At 45.9% G+C, this 20,188-nt stretch overlaps 1 protein-coding gene and 3 non-coding genes across 4 annotated transcripts; all 4 read right to left on the bottom strand.

The window, feature by feature from the left end:
- Window positions 1-3,634: 3,634 nt before the first annotated feature.
- On the bottom strand, window positions 3,635-7,282 carry LOC124704241 (uncharacterized protein C6C3.02c-like). Its single transcript, XM_047236487.1, has 5 exons — window positions 7,172-7,282; window positions 4,886-4,942; window positions 4,552-4,632; window positions 4,303-4,475; window positions 3,635-3,951 (listed from the first exon to the last, which is right to left on the bottom strand). Exons 1-5 carry the CDS (start codon window positions 7,191-7,193, stop codon window positions 3,850-3,852), a joined length of 435 nt encoding a protein of 144 aa, XP_047092443.1. The 5' UTR covers window positions 7,194-7,282; the 3' UTR covers window positions 3,635-3,849.
- LOC124705015 lies at window positions 6,044-6,156 on the bottom strand. Its single transcript, XR_007003865.1, has one exon. It is a non-coding gene; the product is annotated as a small nucleolar RNA U19 (small nucleolar RNA).
- LOC124705071 lies at window positions 6,312-6,447 on the bottom strand. The gene has a single exon (XR_007003917.1). It is a non-coding gene; the product is annotated as a small nucleolar RNA snoR138 (small nucleolar RNA).
- On the bottom strand, window positions 6,562-6,701 carry LOC124705072. Its single transcript, XR_007003918.1, has one exon. It is a non-coding gene; the product is annotated as a small nucleolar RNA snoR138 (small nucleolar RNA).
- Window positions 7,283-20,188: the final 12,906 nt, after the last annotated feature.

Below are 20,188 nucleotides of genomic sequence, written 5' to 3'. Positions count from 1 at the left end.
AGCACTTTTTCCCAGTCGGTTCTTTCTCCATCAAACACGGGTCTGAGATAAGGTTCTCGGAGGACAGATGGTTGAGTACAACTACTCTTTGAGAACAGTATCCAGACTTGTACAATATTGTTCGACATAAGGGAGATACATTACAGAAGGTGATGGAAGCTTCTCCACCTTCTATGTCGTTCAGATGTGATCTTATTGGTACCCGATTGGCTACTTGGAATGAATTGCTACAGAGGTTAATTTCAAACCAGTTGGTTCAAGGAGTCGATGAATTCCGTTGGAGCCTTACCAAGAATGGTATATTCTTGGTCAGCTCCATGTACAAAGCTTTAATTATACCCATTCAACCGATTGTAAATAATAAATTCATCTGAAAAATGAAAATACCGCTCAAAACGGAAGCCTTTGCATGGTATCTTCGCCGGGGTGTGATTCTTACGAAGGATAACCTTGCAAAACACAACTAGCACGGTTATACAAAATGTGTTTTCTGTCATTAACAAGAGATAATAAAGCAAATTTTCTTCAACTGTCGGGTTGCTAGGTCTATATGGTCAATCAGTCAGATAGGGTCCACCTTATACCCACCTCGTAGCATTGCAAAAAAAATTGGCAATTGGCTAAATGGGGTGGAATCTAGGTATAAAACGCTTATCAGAGTGGGAGCGATTGTGTCTTATGGTCGCTTTGGCTATGTAGAAATGACAAGGTTTTTAATGATAAAAATTATTCTCTCTTGCAGGTTGAATACCGCTCTACAGCTTTGCTTCGTTCTTGGTCGCCACTTCAATGATTGGAGGACCGCGACCTCTTGATACGTCTCCGACGTATCGATAATTTCTTATGTTCTATGCCATATTATTGATGATACCTACATGTTTTATGCACACTTTATGTCATATTCGTGCATTTTCTGGAACTAACCTATTAACAAGATGCCGAAGTGCCGATTCGTTGTTCTCGCTGTTTTGGTTTCGTAAATCCTAGTAACGAAATATTCTCGGAATTGGACGAAATCAAGACCCGGGGGCCTATTTCGCCACGAACCTTCCGGAAGACCGAAGAGAATACGAAGTGGGGCCACGAGGTGGCCAAACCACAAGGCGGCGCGGCCAAGGGGGCCCGCGCCGCCTCGTGGTGTGGGCCCCTCGTCCGCCCCCGACTCTGCCCTTCCGCCTACTTAAAGCCTCCGTCGCGAAACCCCGGATGCGAAAAAACCACGATACGGAAAACCTTACCGAGACGCCGCCGCCGATCCCATCTCGGGGGATTCGGAGATCTCCTCCGGCACCCTGCCGGAGAGGGGATTCATCTCCCGGAGGACTCTACACCGCCATGGTCGCCTCCGGAGTGATGAGTGAGTAGTTCACCCCTGGACTATGGGTCCATAGCAGTAGCTAGATGGTTGTCTTCTCCTCATTGTGCTTCATTGTTGGATCTTGTGAGCTGTCTAACATGATCAAGATCATCTATCTGTAATACTCTATGTTGTGTTTGTCGGGATCCGATGGATAGAGAATACCATGTTATGTTAATTATCAAGTTATTGCATATGTGTTGTTTATGATCTTGCATGCTCTCCGTTATTAGTAGAGGCTCGGCCAAGTTGATGCTAGTAACTCCAAGAGGGAGTATTTATGCTCGATAGTGGGTTCATGCCTGCATTGACACCAGGACGAGTGACGAAAGTTCTAAGGTTGTGTTGTGCTGTTGCCACTAGGGATAAAATATTGATGCTATGTCCGAGGATGTAGTTATTGATTACATTACGCACCATACTTAATGCAATTGCCTGATCTCAGCGCCTAGCCAACTCGCCAACAGTAAGAGGCTGCCACCACTATCGTCTGTTCGTCTCGCCCGCAAGGTGTTCGGCAGATTGCCGCGATAGACAAGGACGACGAGATGTTGGTGCAGCTGTTCATGGAGGAGGAGAACACTATCACCGTCTGGTGGCACCAACAGCAGCTGATGCTGGCAAGCCTCCTCCGCCTCCGCCAACTCACTGTGGCCTTGCTCGCCCCTCGGCGCGGCGATTCAAGTGTTGGCAAGATGAAGACCAAGGAGCGGCATTCTCAAGCCGGCGCATTGCTGCTTGACTCCGACTACTTCACCGACGACGCAACTCACACGCCGAAGGATCTGTTCATTAAGATTGTCTTCGGCGTTAGGGAGTAGAACGACTACTTTATGTGCAAGCAAGATTGCATCGCTTTGTGGGGCTTATCGTCAATCCAGAAGTGCACTACTGCATTGCGATGTCTTGCATATGGAGATCCCCCAGATGCAGCTGAGGACTACTTACACATGGCGGAGTCGACATGCTCCAAAGCTGTCTACAGATTTTGTCGAGTCGTCATAGCGGTGTTTGCTAGAGATTATTTGAGAGCACCGACGGCAGTTGATACAGCTTGGATCCTGGCACAAACTATCGCTCGAGGGTTTTTTCTGGGATGCTCGAAAGCATCGACTGCATGCATTGGGTTGGAAGAATTTCCCTTTTGCTTGGCAAGGAATGTACAAGGGGCATAAAGGTGAGTGCAGTGTCATTCTTGAGGCTGTGGCACATCGTGATCTCTGGATTTCGCATGGCAGAAACCCATAATGATATCAACGTGTTGCAGCAGTGTTTGTCAAGCTAGCTAAGGGACAATCTCATATTGTGAACTTTGAGGTCAACGGCCACGCATATAACAAGGGTACTATCTATCCAATGTATGTCACATTTGTGAAGACAATCTCTGCTCCAGCTTCGGAGATGGACGCTTATTTTGCGACATGCCAGGAAGCAGCTCGCAAGGATATTGAGCGTGCTTTTGGTGTGCTCTAACAGCGTTTCGCCGTTATCAGGTATCCTACTCTCACTTGGTCGGAGTCTCAGATGTGGGAAGTGATTAAACGTTTCTGTGATCATGCATAACATGATTATTGAGAGCGAGCATGTACTCTGTAAGAGTTCATGGCTTTCCTTCACATGCATGCAGAAATCAAAGATGCAGATGTTCATGCTCAACTCCAATGGATCTAGGAACTTCTCTTAGATCGGAGCTGTCGAACCACAGCTAACGAGCACCGTCATGGTCATGGCCACGGTAGAGCTTCAGGAATTAGGTCTGTAACCGTGTCGAGCCTTACGTACCCAGAATTTTTTTTAACCTAGAGGCTTTCAGATTTGATGCGATCAATGAAGACTTTGCATACCCAGATTTTTTTTCTTTTGCTTTGCTTTGTAATTTTGTCCCCCGGTGGGAGATGTTCTGGTACAAATAATTTAACAGATAGTGGTATCATGCAAGGGCTTACGGCAATTTCTTTGCTATTTAGTAATGTGTTGCATCGCAAGTGTAGCCACCATGATCAGCTTACCGTCTCTATTTGCCTGCCGTTTCAAGCGTTTAACAGCCAAGGTAAAAAAAAATTGCAGACCTTTTAGCAACAACCAAAGTACTTATTCCCAAACGAATTCCATGATATTGCAATCAACATCACACAAGAGGTAGGCAACGCAGTTAACTGCCACTAGGTCTGGTTGCAGAAAAACCATCACAAACAGCTGTGATGGGTGATTAGGTGAAGCTCTCAGAATCACAAATAAAAACAAAATTATATATTCAGATTTGGTACGAAGACAACATGTTAAACTCCCATATTTATAAACCCAGTGCCATGAAGATAGTTCCAACATCAATACAAGGAAATACTCCAAAGACAGCAGAGCATACACCACGGACTAACAACATAAGCTGTGGCACAAGTTCATTTCGCCAATCAATTATTTATGAGATCATCATCATCATCATGAGTGAAACAAGTTCAGACCAATAAACCAATTCAAGCACAGCAGCAGGCTTAGAGAGAAGCACCAACTCCTGCTCCTCCACGGCGGCAGTCGTTGAGCATGTCAAGGTAGAACTGGCACTTGCTGATGTCGCTGTCGTAGTGGTTGATGCACTGTATTGTCAATGAACAACAGTCAGTTCCATATCATCAGCAAAAAAAATGTACAATACATGAAGGTATAATGGAAGTATATCAATGACTGACATTGCAAACCAGTATTCTTTACTGAGAATTCTTTGGTACCCACATTCTGGTAAGTGATATACAAACTAGCATTGTACCACTAAATACTGGGAATAGGTCATGGTGACAGAAGTGCTAACTAAGATGGGAAAGTTTTAAGGTACTCAGTTATTATGAACCTAAACATCTGGAGTGAAACAAACGAATGTTGAAGACAGTGTACCAAAGAATTAAGTTATGTAGCCTAAATCAATGAAGAAAGGGAAAGAGGGAACATACATCTTGAAAGGCCTTGGAAGGGTTGTCACATTTATCAGATCCAACAGTGTTGCCCATTGGAGTCATAGATGAAGCAGCTTCAGAGACAACAGTCTCGTGCTGAATGGTACGGGGACCCATCACAGCATCAACAGCCCTGTGTGCAACAGCACTGCCAGTACCAAAAGCCATACCTGAAACACATGTAAAATTCAAAATTAGACCATGAATGTACTGCATTTGTTGCACTTTGAAGTGAAGAAGACGTACCCTGAGCAATAGTGGACCCAATTCCGCTCAGCATGCCACCACCGCTGCTCTGGGTAGTAGCAGGAGGAGGAGCTGGGCGGGCTGCAAGATTGTTTTAGCAAATGTCAGTAATGCAGTACAACACCATTTGAAAACAGATGAGCACTGAAAAAAATTTATCATTATGATCAACTTATACAAAACCATGGCAACGAACAAAGAATAATGAATTAAATGTTCATGTTGATTCCATAGCAATAAAAAGTGTATCATCAATTGCAACATAACAAACTAATGAACTAGAGAAATATGTAAGAATCATTCCAAAATTGACTGAAACAGGATAACTAAGTACCTGGCTGCGGTGGGTTTCTCACTGGAGCAGCACGTGGAGCAGGGCGTGCCCTTCCTCCTGTCAAGACAATTGCAAAAATGAGTATACCTTTACAATGAATATGAGTACCAAACTATTATGTTTTCAGCAATACCAACTGTAACTTAAGAATCAATCAGCTTACATATAAAACCACAATTTAAAGGACACAGTAAGTTATTTAGGGTGGTAATGACATAAAACCAGAACAATCACAGAAGCAGTACAGGTTTCAAGGGAATGTCTTAGAGCAAACTGATCAATAAGTAACTACACAAATCATCAATCAGAAGCTATTAGAATTTTGAACTGACCATGAATAATCAAGTAGTGTCAGAATCATTCTAAGAAGGGATGAACAGAAAAACACATCCATTCCCTCAAAAGATTACATTTTATTATGTGCCCCCTGTCTGAACCAAATGTCGATATAAAAATAACAACAAAAGGTTATTCAAGAGGCACATCAATTTGATGATAATGTAGGAGAAACAAGTAACAAAGCTATTTTAGTGAAGGGCAAAATCTATAAATGAAACAATGTTTCCACAAAAGTTCTAACATTAGAAACTGTGATCAGTTAAACAGAGCAAAAGGGAATGTAAATAACTCAATGTGCAAGGCTGCTCAAAGGAACAGATCTTTAAAAGATTGTTCTTTTCTAAACATCCTAAGCGACTAGGTCACTATGGCTGTATATGCCCCCTAACTAAACCAAAATAGTATGCATAACTATAATGGCTACTCAAGAAGGCAATTAGCAGAAAAGCAACAAAATAATGAACAGCTGTATAGCTACAAATAATTTGGAGACTGCACTCTGATGGCCAAAATATATAACCAACTGTGATCATATAAAGCTTATATAGTTGGAACTTCAAGAATTAGAGAATATTGATGGGACTGCGTGGCATCACTCTAGTCAAGATAGATGAGGTTCCTGTAATAAAGTCCATCATAAACGTTTCTATTTGCCCCTTAACTAAACCAAGATAGTATTCATGACCATAATGGCTACTCAAAGAGGCAAACAACATATGCAAAGCAGCTGTGACAATTTGACATATAATATGAAGGTAGGCCATGCCTAGACTTTGGAACTTACGATGCAGCATCTATACACAACAGATGACAGCCATGAAATGTCACAGGCTGCTTGGGAGCACATCTAGTTAATACAGATGAGTGCCCCTCAAACGACCTGGTAGAGCATGAAATGCTCATTTCATATGCGCCTCCTAACTAAGCCAAGACAGTATTGAGAACAGTAATGGCTACTCAAAGAGGCAATGGTTAAGAACAAAACAGCCAACTACAGATGAAACAACATGCTCCCTACTGAAAGACATAGTTGAAATGATTACTGATTAAACGCAGCAAGAGCAAGGATAAACTATTAACAATGTGAAGGTGTATGAATCCATCTAAGGACGATAAAAGTTATCACCCTTTGTCATAAAAAGAGTTAAGGATTCAAAATTGTTATATGCCCCTGTCTGAACCGAATGAGAATGAGAATCTGCAATCAATTATTCGAGGGCAATACGTCTAGTACAGAGAAGGAAGAGGTAAATTACAAGCAAGGCTATATGAAACATATTTTGAAGGATTGATGATTAAACTGCACAAGAGCAGGCAATGAACTATTTAACTATTTATAGTGTATGAATCCATATAAGAGAGGACCGATGGAAGTCAGGATCCTTTCAAAATAAAAATGGAAGGATTCAAAATTGCTATATGCCCCTGTCTGAACCGAATGAGAATGTGAATCTGCAATCAATTATTCGAGGGCATTAGGCAAAGTACTAATTAGGTGGAGGTAAATTACAAGCGAGGTCATACGAAAACCGACACATGAAGGATCGATAGAAATCAAACCCCTAATTTTAAAAATAGGACTTTAATTTGTCCTATGCACTTGTCTGAACCGCCTGGAAATGGGAAAATGTCCGCAACAGGTCATTCGAGAAGCAATCGTTTCTACGCTGACCAATGAAACGGTTCGTATTTACAAATCTAGAAATAACCCTAGCGGCCTACGAAACATCTACACGACAGATCCAATCATTTTCGCGCCTAGATGCGTCAAATCCTACCAGCTAAACACCACGAATCAACCGGACAAACCAGCTACGGTGCGCATATTCAACCGGCTGGAACTAAGCACCAAATCTACACGCCAAATCCAGATCCAAGATAACAAACAACGAGAGGTCGCGCTCGCGCAAGCGAAACCACAAGCAAGGCAGGGAACGGGACGGCTACCTCCTCCGCTGCGGCGAGGCATGGCGGCGGCGGGCTGGAGCGGACGGCGGAGGAAACCCTAGGGGAGAGGCGGCGCCTGGTGGGGGGAACGGATGATGAACAGGGGGCCAACGGGTCAGAATGGTGAGAAGCTGAGGCAGGCCGCGGCCTAGGGTTAGCATTTATAGCCGGAGAGGAGTCTCGAGTGGGGATTTTTTCTCTTTTTCTTTTCCTTGCCATCTTCTTGCGAGACAAGTAAGCTGACAGGTGGGGCATGCGTTGTGGTAACGCTGGATGACCTGTGGGACCATCTTTATCCACCGCGAGGGGTATATGCTTCGAACACTCTGGATCCCACCAGTTCGTTCGGGGCCACGAGAGGCTCAACGATTTTTTTCCTGCTGGAAAGAAAAGAGGAGTGATTTTGTGAGGCGGTAGTAATTCAGCCCGCTTGACTGGGTGACAGAGCCGACTGTGGCCCAGCACCAAGTGTGCGCTGACTGGGTGATGGGGCCGACTCTGGCCCATCACGAAGTGCGCCCGTGGGAGTTCAAAACATCTCCTCTCGACCAAATTAACAAACTCGTTTTTTTTTTTGGAAAAATGAAGGTGTTCACTTAATTGGGAAAGCCCGGCTAAAACCATACAATAACTCTAACACCATGGAGCAACTCCCACACTCACAATAGGGCAACCACACTCCAGATCTGCTCTGCCACGTCGAGCGGTGTAGGGTTCCATAGAAGAAAATAAAATATTCCTACGAAAACATAACACAGATCTATTCTATGGAGATGCAAAGTAACGGAGGGATTCGATGTTTATTCCCTTGAAGACCGAAAGCATTACGTTCACGATGAACGTTGTCGATAAAGGAGTAAGTGTCGCGGCCATGGCGGCGGGTGCGGAAGGCTCTAGCCGGGAATGGAGTCTTCGCTAGGGTTCCCCGCTACCCCGATGCACGTGGGGACGCCATGGGGCCAACCACATGGATTTGCTCCCAATGCCTCTCCGCTGGTCGCGCCGCCCTTTGGATGACTCCGGGCGCGTCGGCAACCCTTCGCTCCAGTAGCGCCCGTCCTCCGACTGATGCTTAGGCGTCATCGCCTCCTTCTTCTCGATTTGGGTTGGGACGTGGTGGAGCACATGCGAGCGCCGGTGCGCAGCCTCCTCCTCCAACGGGCCCGCTAGTGCTATGTCCCATTGTAACTACTCCATCCCTTCCAAATCGATTTGTGGTACGCCAATGTAGATTCGATTAATGTCAATGTCAATGTGCATGTTAGTCAGAAGCATGGCGATGGCAAGGTTACCTCAACCAAATTGTGTCAATTGACATTGCAATGATGAGTAGGATGAATGGCATGCTTGTCATTGGCAATGTGCATCGGCATGTCATTGACAAGCATGACATTTGCTTCAAGCAATGTGTCAATGTCGTGCTTCTCATCGGCATGCCAATGACAAGCATGCCACTGGAGCTCACCATGGCAATGATGAAGTGTACATGAACCTTCTCACTGGGGCAACTTGGAAGCCTTCCTAGAGGGGCCGTCGGGGAGGCGGCCGACATTGTCATCCGGGTACAGCTTCGGGACCCCAATGAAGGCTTCACCGATGCCTACCGCTAGGTCTACGCGCCTAGGGTTCACTCTGGCGTCCTACTCAACTAGTTCACGGTCCTAGGGAAAGGCTTCCTGCCTTCTTCGTGCAGGTGGAGAGCCATGCCCTCTCCTTCCCCTGACCGTGCCGCCCGTCATGGAGCAGCTCCTCATCAAGAAGTACAAGCTGAAGAACAATGAGTCGCTAATGAAGGTGGCGCTGGCAACTAATGCGAGTACAAGGTGCATCTCCAGTGGAAGGCTGAGCAAGTCAGCTTCATCAAGGCCTGGAGTGAGTTCGCTAAGAAGGCTCGGCTTAAAGCCCATGACACAACTCATCTTCACCCCCATGGACGACGACTTCCAGGTCCAGGTGTACAGGAAGGTGACCCTGCAAGAAGCATCGATCGCTAGGGCCCTTGGGCGGATCCATGCTTTGAAGGTTGAAGACGGAGTTGTCCTTGTTACCTGCTTGTTCATAACTCTGCTTTTGTGAAGTTGTGCTTGTAGTGTTGGCCTCAAAAGGCTGATGAACATCTGCTTTTGTGAATATATGCTTGTAATGTTGGCCTCTTGAGGCTGCTGAATAGATTTTGGGCATGGGGAGTCTGCCTTATGTTTAAGTAGGCATCTTACCATTATGACGCTAGAAATTAGATGCTAAGTACTAATGTATATCATGTGTAGTGTACTTATGATTGTCTATGAGATTTTACTGTCGTTGTGTGATGGTAAGACTATCATATTTGAATGTGTTGAGAAGAAGCAAAACGGTGTGCCTAAAATGGTAACCAAACACATGTATTTTGGCTGAGCACAAACACCAATCTTTTTTCCAGAAATCTAAACAAACTGGCACTTGGATACAAAATAATGCAGCCTAGACCACCAAACAAAGGGACTTTTTTTAGGTCGTGACCCGTAGGAAACACGCAATGCAATTCTTCCCCCTCGCATAGTGTTACCTAAATCAGGCAACGTGTCATAAGAGCATCTCCAACAGACGTCCAAAAACTTGGCACGCTAAAACTTTTTATAACGCCACTTTAGCTATTTTTGGGCGCACAACAGTGTCGAGCTTTTCTAGACGCGCTAAAATATAGAGTACCCTAAGTAGCGCTTTACCAGACGCTTACAGCGCATCAAACCAAGTTTTTGTATACACTTACAGCAAACAGGTTCCTAACTTTTATAAAGAAGACCCTACACAAATTTTAAGAAAAACGATCGGGTCATAAATTGGCACAAGAGGCCGTGGCAGCTAGCAGTCCCCATCAATTCCAATCGCTAAATCGGACTCACTAGTCTCAATTGTTTCTCGATAGCTGCTAGCAGTTCCAATCGCTCAATCGGAGCTAGCTTTATTTTTTTGTGAATAATCGGAGCTAGCTACTCCCAATCGCGAGCTCGCCCGCTCCTGTCGCCGTCCACGAAGCTCGCCGTGGCGGAGCTCGCCTACATCGGCCCAATGGCCGCCCGTCCCCACCCCTGGCGTGCTCGCTCGCCCGCTCCCATCCCCGTCCTTGCCGTGCTCGCTCGCCCGCTCCCATCCCCGCCCTTGATGTGCTCGCCATGGCCTGCCCGACGGTCACCCGCGCCAGCTAGAAAAGCTCACGACAGGACCAACCAGAGGAGGTGCTGGGCCAGGGACGGAGAGGGGTGTCTCCGGCGGACAGCGATGGCGCCATAGGTGGCGGCGGCCAGCGAGATGGTACCGCGGCTCCGCGCGGGTGAAACTTTCGATGTCGGTTGAGCCTTCACGCGTGGACGAATTTTTACAGCATGTTGAAGCGCGCGCGGTAGCTATACAGGGTGCGCTGCACCACGACATTATACAGAGTTTGTTGGAGACGGTCTAACAGTATTTGTGCCGTGCAAAGCGCCATCCCGATAAGATCTCCGGGCGGACTGCTCATTGATGGCGTGTACAGCACACGTCCGTTGGGAACCCCAAGAGGAAGGTATGATGCGCACAGTAGCAAGTTTTCCCTCAGAAAGAAACCAAGGTTTATCGAACCAGGAGGAGTCAAGAAGCACGTTGAAGGTTGATGGCGGCGAGATGTAGTGCGGCGCAACACCAGGGATTCCGGCGCCAACGTGGAACCTGCACAACACAACCAAAGTACTTTGCCCCAACGAAACAGTGAGGTTGTCAATCTCACCGGCTTGCTGTAACAAAGGATTAGATGTATAGTGTCGATGATGATTGTTTGCAGAAAACAGTAAAGAACAATAGCGGCAGATTTGTATTCAATGTAAAAGAATGGACCGGGGTCCACAGTTCACTAGAGGTGTCTCTCCCATAAGATAAATAGCATGTTGGGTGAACAAATTACAGTCGGGCAATTGACAAATAGAGAGGGCATGACAATGCACATACATGATATGAAAAGTATAGTGAGATTTAATTGGGCATTACGACAAAGTACATAGACCGCTATCCAAGCATGCATCTATGCCTAAAAAGTTCACCTTCGGGTTATCATCCGAACCCCTTCCAAGTATTAAGTTGCAAACAACGAGACAATTGCATTAAGTATGGTGCGTAATGTAATCAATAACTACATCCTCGGACATAGCATCAATGTTTTATCCCTAGTGGCAACAAGACATCCACAACCTTAGAACTTTCCGTCACCGTCCTGCATTTAATGGAGGCATGAACCCACTATCGAGCATAAATACTCCCTCTTGGAGTTAAGAGTAAAAACTTGGCCGGAGCCTCTACTAATAACGGAGAGCATGCAAGATCATAAACAACACATAGGTAATAGATTGATAATCAACATAACATAGTATTCTCTATCCATCGGATCCCGACAAACACAACATATAGAATTACAGATAGATGATCTTGATCATGTTAGGCAGCTCACAAGATCCAACAATGAAGCACAATGGAGAAGACAACCATCTAGCTACTGCTATGGACCCATAGTCCGAGGGTGAACTACTCACTCATCACTCCGGAGGCGACCATGGCGGTGAAGAGTCCTCCGGGAGATGATTCCCCTCTCCGGCGAGGTGCCGGACGCGATCTCCTGAATCCCCGAGATGAGATTGGCGGCGGCGGCGTCTCGCATGGGTTTTTCGTATCGTGGCTCTCGGTACTGGGGGTTTCGCGACGAAGGCTTTAAGTAGGCGGAAGGGCAATGCGGGGGGCCACACGAGGGCCCCACACATCAGGGTCGCGCGGCCAAGGGCCGGGCCGCGCCGCCCGTTGTGTCGGCGCCTCGTGGCCCCACTTCCTTTCCCCTCGGTCTTCTGGAAGCTTCGTGCAAAAATAGGACCCTGGGCGTTGATTTCGTCCAATTCCGAGAATATTTCCTTGCTAGGATTTCTGAAACCAAAAACAGCAGAAAATAGCAACTGGCTCTTCGGCATCTCGTTAATAGGTTAGTGCCGGAAAATGCATAAATACGACATATAATGTGTATAAAACATGTAGATATCATCAATAATGTGGCATGGAACATAAGAAATTATCGATACGTCGGAGACGTATCAGCATCCCTAAGCTTAGTTCCTGCTCGTCCCGAGCGGAGTAAACGATAACAAAGATAATTTCGGAGTGACATGCCATCATAACCTTGATCATACTATTGTAAGCATATGTAATGAATGCAGCGATCAAAACAATGGTAATGACATGAATAAACAAATGAATCATAAAGCAAAGACTTTTCATGAATAGTACTTCAAGACGAGCATCAATAAGTCTTGCATAAGAGTTAACTCATAAAGCAATAAATCAAAGTAAAGGTATTGAAGCAACACAAAGGAAGATTAAGTTTCAGCGGTTGCTTTCAACTTGTAACATGTATATCTCATGGATATTGTCAATGTAAAGTAATATAACAAGTGCAATATGCAAATATGTAGGAATCAATGCACAGTTCACACAAGTGTTTGCTTCTTGAGGTGGAGAGGAATAGGTGAACTGACTCAACATAAAAGTAAAAAAAAGGTCCTTCAAAGAGGAAAGCATCGATTGCTATATTTGTGCTAGAGCTTTGGTTTTGAAAACATGAAACAATTTTGTCAACGGTAGTAATAAAGCATATGTATCATGTAAATTATATCTTACAAGTTGCAAGCCTCATGCATAGTATACTAATAGTGCCCGCACCTTGTCCTAATTAGCTTGGATTACCGGGATTATCATTGCAATACACATGTTTTAACCAAGTGTCACAAAGGGGTACCTCTATGCCTGACATAGGCATACCCAATGGGCCTGCCAAAGATGGTACTCGGGGTTTACTGAAGGCCCACGACCCGAAGAATAAGAAGATTTGGAAGCCCAAGATATTGCCAAGGAAAGCTAGAGTTGTAATAGAGAGTATTATTTGTAATCTTGCGGGAGAAGTTAGAAACCGACCCGAACTCTGTAACTTGTATGAAACGAAACCCTCGGCTCCGCCTCCTATATAAGGGGGAGTCGAGGGACAAAGAGAGGATCGAATCATTGTTTACAAACCCTAGTTTTCATATTCGTCGAGTACTTTTCGGCTGAAACCTTCGAGATCTACTTGCCCTCTACATCTAACAAAACCCTAGTCTACAATGCGTAGGCATTGACAAGGTAATCCCTTGTCAATTGGCGCCGTCTCGTGGGATCTAGAGGTTGCAAGGAGCTGATCTCGATGGCACGTCCAGAATCGTCGACTTCGTCGGTGGCTAGCAACGCGATGGATCGAGGTAAACAGGAAAAAACCGATCTAGTCGATTTTATTCCTCACCCGCCCTCCCGTATGGATGCATGTGCCTATCTGGAGGAGCCCATCGTCATCATGTTCGGAGAATTCCGATTTGGCGTCAATAAGGAAGGATCCTACCGTCTCGAAGTTCCGATCTTGCCGGAATTTTCGACGGACGATTCTGATTTCTCGTCAAGTGACGAGGAGTTTTCGTCGACACGCTTTATCGACACCAAGACAAGCGGAAAGCTCGCCAAGGTCTTCAGCAACACATCTTTCGAGTCGTCTGCGGACTCCGTTATAAGCAGCGACTCCGACAGCAGCAACAACTTCAACTTCATCGACAAATCTGCCGCTATAGGAAAGGTCTTCGCCAATCTTTACGATGGTGTCAACAATCCCGACAAAAATCAATACTCAAGATACCATCAAGTATATGCAATTGAAGAAGCCAACAGAGCAGAACCAGAGACGTCAGAGGCTTTCGATGATTTGGGAAACCCATACGTCGATCCCGCTGATCTCAGAAGAGGTTTAGGCACCAAATATATCGGGAATCCACCTCGCAACAGAGTACAACTTCCGCAAGCAGCGTGGGACAGGGCTGCAAGAGCCATGGATGGTTCAGAACCAATGACCACCACCGCTACTACCGAAGAATTACAAGCTTATCAATATAGACTTGCTCGTGTGAGTAGGGAGCTAGAAAAACAGACAGCATCCTTAAACAGAAGAAAAGAGGCAGCATCCGCGTCAAGCAGGCGTCGAGCAGACCTCAGTCGACAATCAGGAACTTCGGGAGATAGTCACAGAGAAGCTCGAAGGAGGGCAATATCTCGGCTGCAAAATATACCTGAAGCAGAGAGAGGCAACATAATTCAAAATCTCGACATGTCTTTTATGTCGATTGATACAAGGGGAAATATCATCCCGAAAACGCCAGAAGCAGGATACATGGCGACGCAAGCTTACATCCTCGCGTCTAGACCACCCCCTGGAGACCCGAGAGAACCATTGTTCAATATGGCAATGGCTGGAGTTGGAGTCATGGGGACAGCATTCACAACTACACCTCCCGAAGGAACTGCAAGGCAAAATAGTCCACGACCTACCGCTACAGTGCAAGACCCACCAAGTGGGGCAAGAGACACGGCGGCTCAAACAAGGGTAGACAGAGCGCGGCAAGAAAGAAGAGAACATCGGCATTCACCAGAAGTTGCCGATGAAGATCTGTGCGGGCTTCCGTGCTTCACGAGACGAGTCCGAAAAACTCGAGTACCAAAAGGGTTTAAGATACCCGAGAATTTCAAAAAATTCGACGGTCGCGAGGATCCCGAGGATTGGCTCGTCGACTATCTCGAGATGGTGAAACTGGTAGGAGGAACCAGAGCAACAGCCATGCAAAGCATCCAAGTCCACCTGAGTGGTGCCGCGAGATCTTGGATAAAGAAACTTCCCCTAGGTTCTATCGACAACTGGGATAGTTTTGAAGATATTTTCGTGAGAAACTTCCGATCCACCTGCAAGAAACCTGCGTCGTTGGAAGAGTTAAGGGCGTGCCGACAGAAACACGACGAGTCGATGAGAAAATATATACAGAGATGGAATATTATCAAAAACTCGGCAGAAGATATATCTGACGAGAGAGCAATAGACGCATTCGTGGCAGGAATTCGACGAGCAGATTTTGTCGAGGACCTAGGAAGAACCAACCCAAGAACAATATCAGCACTGATGGAAATAGCCAACAAGTGGGCAGATGGAGAAGACGCAATATATAACAAACGACACAGGTCGCCAGAAGAGGACCGTGGTCAAAAAATTTCAAAATAGAAGGCGATTCTCCCGCCAGTTCTACAACAACGATGCTCCCGGCCACATATCGGCTGGTTTCCGAGGAAATTCTGGAGGAAATAGTTGAGATGACTACCAAAGGAGTAATGAGCAACAAGGTGACAACAGAGGTGATTCTCGCAGTCACAGGCAAAATAATGGACCAAGGTTTCAAAGACCCTATGTGTCCCCCGAGGAGATGATGAACGGACCGTGTTAGATGCATTTTTTCCTCGATAACAATGGAAAGAGACAGTCAGGACATCTCCAGAAAGATTGCCGCAACTTTCAGGCAATGTTGCGAGCCGCAGGAATTGCAAATAGCCAAGCCATGAATAGAAATCCTCAAGGACCAAGGAGTGAGATCCACCTCCCACCTCCTCCCGCAATTACTGATGAAAATCGGCACCAACTCAGAATAGCGGCAGCACCACAACCGCCTCCATATGTTGATCCCAATTCCAATGGTGCAGTTTTGATGATTCAGAAAGCTAGGCCATCTAACAGGGCGCGAAAGTAATTTCGCGGCAAGTATTCATGGCGAGAAAAGATGCCTCCTCCAACGATCGACTACCTAAATTGGTCGGGGCAAGATATCGGCTTCACAATTGCAGATCACCCGCAGCAGGTTCCTCGACCTGGGCAATCTGCACTCATCTTACCCGCAGTAATTGCTGGCTTCGATGTATCGAGAGTTTTCATAGATGGTGGCAGCAGTTTGAACCTTATGTACGCAGATACATTAAGGAAGATGAACATATCCTTAGCAAACTTAGCACCAACCGACACACGCTTCCATGGGATCACGCCAGAGAAGCCAAGTTATCCGCGGGGCAAGATCAACCTCGACGTACAATTTGGAACCCGAGAAAACTACAGGATAGAGAAACTGGAGTTTGAAGTCGTGGATTTCCCGTCGCAATATCATGCTCTGTTGGGACGACCAGCGTACGCCAGGTTTATGGCAGTACCTCATTACACGTATTTACTGTGGAGGTTGCCTGGACCCAAAGGACCAATCACAGTGAAAGGAAGCTTTGCATTAGCCGATAAATGCGACAGAGATTTCCATCAGTTGTCAGAAACTTTCGGGATGCAAGCAGAATATATGGCGCCAAGGCAAACCGATTATGATGTTCTGCCAGACACAGGGAGGCCGCTCAGAGAGCCAACTTTCAACACTGCTAAGGATTCAAAAGAGGTACAGATCCACCCGACAGACCCAAAGAAAACGACATCCATTGCAACAAACATGGATGTCGCATAGGAAAGCGCGCTCGTCGAGTTCCTCCGTGAGCACTAGAAAATCTTCGCATGGTGTCCAGCTGACATGCCAGGAGTACCCAGGGAACTCGCCGAGCACCACCTCAACTTGGATCCTCTCGCAAGACCAATCAAACAACCTTTGCGGCGTTTTTCGGAACCAAACCGCAAAGCTATGTTATCCGAAATAGATCGACTCAAAGATGCTGGTTTTATCAAAGAAATATCTACAGAAGCCACATGGGTAGCTAACCCAGTGATGGTGCCGAAGAAACACACGACAGTCCTTCGCATGTGCGTCGACTTTACGTGTCTCAATAAACATTGTCCTAAGGATCACTTTCCCCTCCCAAGGATCGATCAAATTATCGACTCCACGGCAGGATGTGAACGTCTTTCCTTTTTGGATGCATATTCTGGTTATAACCAGATTAGACTAAAAGAAGATGATGAAGCCAAGACAGCGTTCATAACACCTTACGGCGTGTTTTGCTACAAAACAATGCCTTTTGGTCTGAAAAACGCGGGAGCAACATATCAGCGGATGATGCAGAAGTGCCTAGCAACACAGATTGGAAAAAATGTGCAAGTCTACATTGACGATGTCGTGATAACATCAAAGAAGGGGTCGACTCTGATCGAAGATCTGAAGGAAACTTTCGACAACCTCGACAAATTCTGCCTCAAGCTGAACCCGACAAAATGCTCTTTTGGAGTTCCTGCCGGAGAACTTCTCGGGTTCTTAGTATCAGCAAGAGGGATTGAGGCTAATCCCGAAAAAATCCAGGCCATCGTTACTATGATAAAGCCGACAAAGTTGAAAGAAATACAACAGCTAACGGGGCGAGTCGCAGCTTTAAGCAGATTCGTCGCCAGGCTAGGGGAAAAGGCATTACCGTTCTACGCATTGATCAAACAGGGGGAGAAATTTCAATGGAACGAGGAAGCAGACAGGGCTTTCGAGAACCTCAAGCGGGCAATTTCGACACCACCAATCTTGGTGGCGCCTAAAGATAAAGAACCTCTCCTCTTATACATTGCAGCCACACCCCAAGTGGTTAGCACGGTTCTGGTAGTCGAGAGAGAAGAAGAAGGAAAGCTTCATGGAGTCCAGAGGCCAGTGTATTTCATCAGCGAAGTACTGTCACCTTCAAAACAGCGATACCCGCAATATCAGAAACTGGCGTATGGAGTATTCACGACGGCAAGAAAATTGCGACACTATTTTTCGGCGCACCCGATAATAGTGGTCAATGAAGCTCCCTTGTCAAATATATTGAACAACCCAGAAGCTACGGGTCGTGTCTCCCTTTGGGGAATAGAACTTTCCCCTCGGGACATCACGTACGAAAAAAGAAAGGCAATAAAATCACAGATCTTGCCAGATTTCATCGCAGAGTGGATGGAGTTACAAAACACGGGTCCTCCAGATTTATCGAGAACCTGGACTATGAACTTTGACGGGTCCAAAAGGCTAGAAGGCGCTGGAGCAGGCGTCATATTGGTATCACCTGAAGGCGACAAGCTGAAGTATGTCTTGCGAATGACATTCCCAAACGCGTCTAACAACGAAGCAGAATATGAAGCTCTCATACATGGGATGAAGATGGCGAAAGCTTGTGGTGCAACCCGATTAAAAAATTTCGGCGACTCCCAATTGGTGGCACAGCAAGTTATGAACCAATGTGATGCAGTCAACGAAAGTATGATAGCATACAAGGAGGTGTACAATGAGCTGGAAAAATTGTTTGATGGATGCGAGGTAAACCACATCAGCAGGCTGAGTAACGATGAAGCCGATGTTCTTGCAAACATCGGGTCGCAATGTCTCGCGATCCCTCCAGGCGTGTTTTGGGAAGAAATAAGCGAAAGGTCAACAAAACCAGCGAAAATAAAAAAGAAGGAGAAAGAAGGGAAATCTTCGAACACCACCAAAGACTTGGTAGAAGAAGAAGAGGAACAGGAGCTGGTAATGATGGTGCAAATTCCATGGATGCAGGCTTATATATCGTATATCCTGAGAAAAACAATACCCGATGATCCAGTCGAAGCAAGGCGGATAATTAGGCGATCAAAAGCTTTTACTGTGGTAAAAGGGGAGTTGTACAAACGAAGTATCTCGGGTGTGCTACAGAGGTGTGTTACACCCGAGGAAGGAAGGATCATCTTAAAGGACGTGCACGAAGGAATATGCGGGCATCACGCGAGTAGCCGAGCCATTGCGGCCAAAGTCTTCAGAGCAGGATTTTACTGGCTAACAGCAATTGAGGATGCGAAGGAAATAGTGCGAACCTGCGACGCGTGTCAAAGATTTGCGGCAAGACCTCACTCGCCAGCAGCAGAACTTATGCCAATCCCACTGTCTTGGCCCTTTGCTCAATGGGGCCTCGACATGGTGGGTAAATTGCACAAAGCTTCGCCAGGAGGATACGAGTACTTGTTGGTGGTTGTCGACAAATTTACCAAGTGGATAGAAGCAAAGCCAATAAATTCACCAGATGCAGCATCCGCAATAAAGTTCGTGAAGGGCATCGTCTTTCGATTTGGAGTACCTCACAGCATCGTCACAGATAACGGCAAGTAACTTTACTTCCAAGGAGTTCAAAGCATATTGTGCAGAAGTGGGCATAAAACTAAGTTTTGCGTCTGTCGCACATCCACGGCACCAATGGTCAAGTCGAGAAAGCCAATGGCATAATCTGCAATGGCATTAAGAAGCGTTTGTTGGGACCATTGGAAAAAGCTCGGCACACCTGGCCAGAAGAGTTGCCAAGTGTGTTGTGGAGTATTCGAACAACACCAAACACAGCAACGCAGGAGACGCCGTTTTTCTTGGTCCATGGAGCTGAAGCAGTATTGCCGATAGAAATAGAACATGATGCTCCAAGAATTACAGAATACGATGAAGAAACTTCACGAAAGGCCCTAGAAGATGATGTCGATGCACTTGATGAAGCTAGAGATGAAGTCCTGTCAAGAGTCGCCAAATATCAACAGGACCTGAAAAACTACCACAGTTGACGATTGCGGCCAAGATCCTTCCAAGTTGGTGACCTGGTTTTACGACTCAATCAAAAAAGTCATGAAAAACTCGAGTCACCATGGCTAGGACCTTACATCGTCACAGAAGTAATAGAAGGAGGAGCATACAGAATCAAAGACAAGAAGACAGGGATTGACGAGCCAAACCCCTGGAATGTGGCACAGCTCAGGCGTTTCTACGCCTAGAGATGTCGAAATATAGTCCTCCTCTGTAAAGCTACAATGTACTGAAACGCCCGCGAGTTTTCAGACGCACTCTTTTCCTTTTTCGGGGCACCGAGTGGGGCCGGGAAAGGTTTTTAATGAGGCGGGCTCGCGGTGCTGCAATATAATAAATATAGTGTCAATATAACTTTTCTTTATCGACATGCTCAAAATCCCCAATCCGACGAATTTCAATATAGTTCCTCGCAAAAAGAAAATCTTTGCCTTGGTATTAAAATACCTCGTGAGTCAGTAAAAATACAAAATAATACTCAACAAAGAAGCTCGGAGGCGGCTATTCGTCAAAATTACACATTGAGTAAATGCCTTGGTTCAAAACCTCGCATTATACAAATACAGCGAATAGCCACCGAAAACACTCGGAGGCTAGACAA

The sequence above is a fragment of the Lolium rigidum genome, chromosome 3, assembly GCF_022539505.1.
Source record: "Lolium rigidum isolate FL_2022 chromosome 3, APGP_CSIRO_Lrig_0.1, whole genome shotgun sequence".
Lineage (NCBI taxonomy): Eukaryota > Viridiplantae > Streptophyta > Magnoliopsida > Poales > Poaceae > Lolium > Lolium rigidum.
The sequence above is the reverse complement of the archived record's forward strand: the minus strand, read 5'-3'. Positions and strand labels throughout refer to the sequence as shown.